The sequence below is a fragment of the Hibiscus syriacus genome, unplaced genomic scaffold (assembly GCF_006381635.1).
Source record: "Hibiscus syriacus cultivar Baekdansim isolate YM2019G1 unplaced genomic scaffold, ASM638163v2 tig00112231_pilon, whole genome shotgun sequence".
In the NCBI taxonomy this organism is placed as follows: domain Eukaryota; kingdom Viridiplantae; phylum Streptophyta; class Magnoliopsida; order Malvales; family Malvaceae; genus Hibiscus; species Hibiscus syriacus.
The window spans coordinates 2299228-2300110 of NW_024063276.1; the positions used below are offsets into that span (position 1 = coordinate 2299228).

Sequence of the window (883 nt, forward strand, 5' to 3'; positions counted from 1 at the left end):
CCATGAGACAAAGGTTGCCTACTTCTTCATTTTCATCATTGGTGACATCATTATCACTCCAAGTTGCAACAAAAGTATTCTTCTTGCTTGACCCATTCTTCTTTAGAAGATGTCATTCATATTTGACATGTCCCGTTCTTTGGCATTCATAGCACACTGGGGGATCTTTCTTCTTACTCGATTCATCTTCTTGTATTCTTTGGATGTCATAAATTGTTTGAATTTATTGAAGTGCTTGGTCATCTCTTCATCTTTATCCACCTCTTCATTTGAGTCTTAATTACTCTCATTGGTGGATTTGAGGGCGATTCCCACCTATTTTTTCTTATTATTCTCTTTTTTTTCTTTCTTCTTTCTTTAGAGCTTCACCTCATGAGTGAGTAAAGAATAGATGATCTCAACGAGGGTGTATAAATCCAAATCCTTGACTTCTTCGATGGCATTTGCTTTGCCTTCCCATGATGTAGTAAGAAGTAAGCATCTTTCTCACCATATCTTTATTTGGATAGACCTTCCCAAAGTTCATCAAGTTATTGATGATTGTGGTAAATTGATTGGACATTGTTTTGATGTCTTCATCGGGCTTCATCTTTAAGTTCTCATAGTTGAGAGTGAGAATGTTAATATTTGACTTCTTTACTTGGCTTGTTCCTTCGTGGTTCACCTCCAATTTTTCTGAAATCTCCTTATCATTATAGCATGAAGATACTCTACTATACTCTTCCGGGCCAAGAGAGCAAAAGAGGATGTGCATGGCTTTGGCATTGAGTTGGGCAAGCATATTATCTTCATTTGTCCAATCCTTTTGATTCCTTGGAGGAACGAGAGAACTGTCAATGATGGTATCCCAAACCACAAGGTTGGTGGCTTGAATGAACAACAT

The 883-nt window shown here is 37.5% G+C and overlaps 1 protein-coding gene across 1 annotated transcript; it reads right to left on the reverse strand.

Moving 5' to 3' along the window:
* Nucleotides 1-397: 397 nt before the first annotated feature.
* Nucleotides 398-883, reverse strand: LOC120176224. Its single transcript, XM_039182685.1, has one exon. It carries the CDS (start codon nt 881-883, stop codon nt 398-400), a length of 486 nt encoding a protein of 161 aa, XP_039038616.1.

What these genes read in the sequence shown, in the direction of transcription:
- LOC120176224 (XM_039182685.1), bottom strand. Translation starts at nt 883, where the DNA reads ATGTTGTTCATTCAAGCCACCAACCTTGTGGTTTGGGATACCATCATT.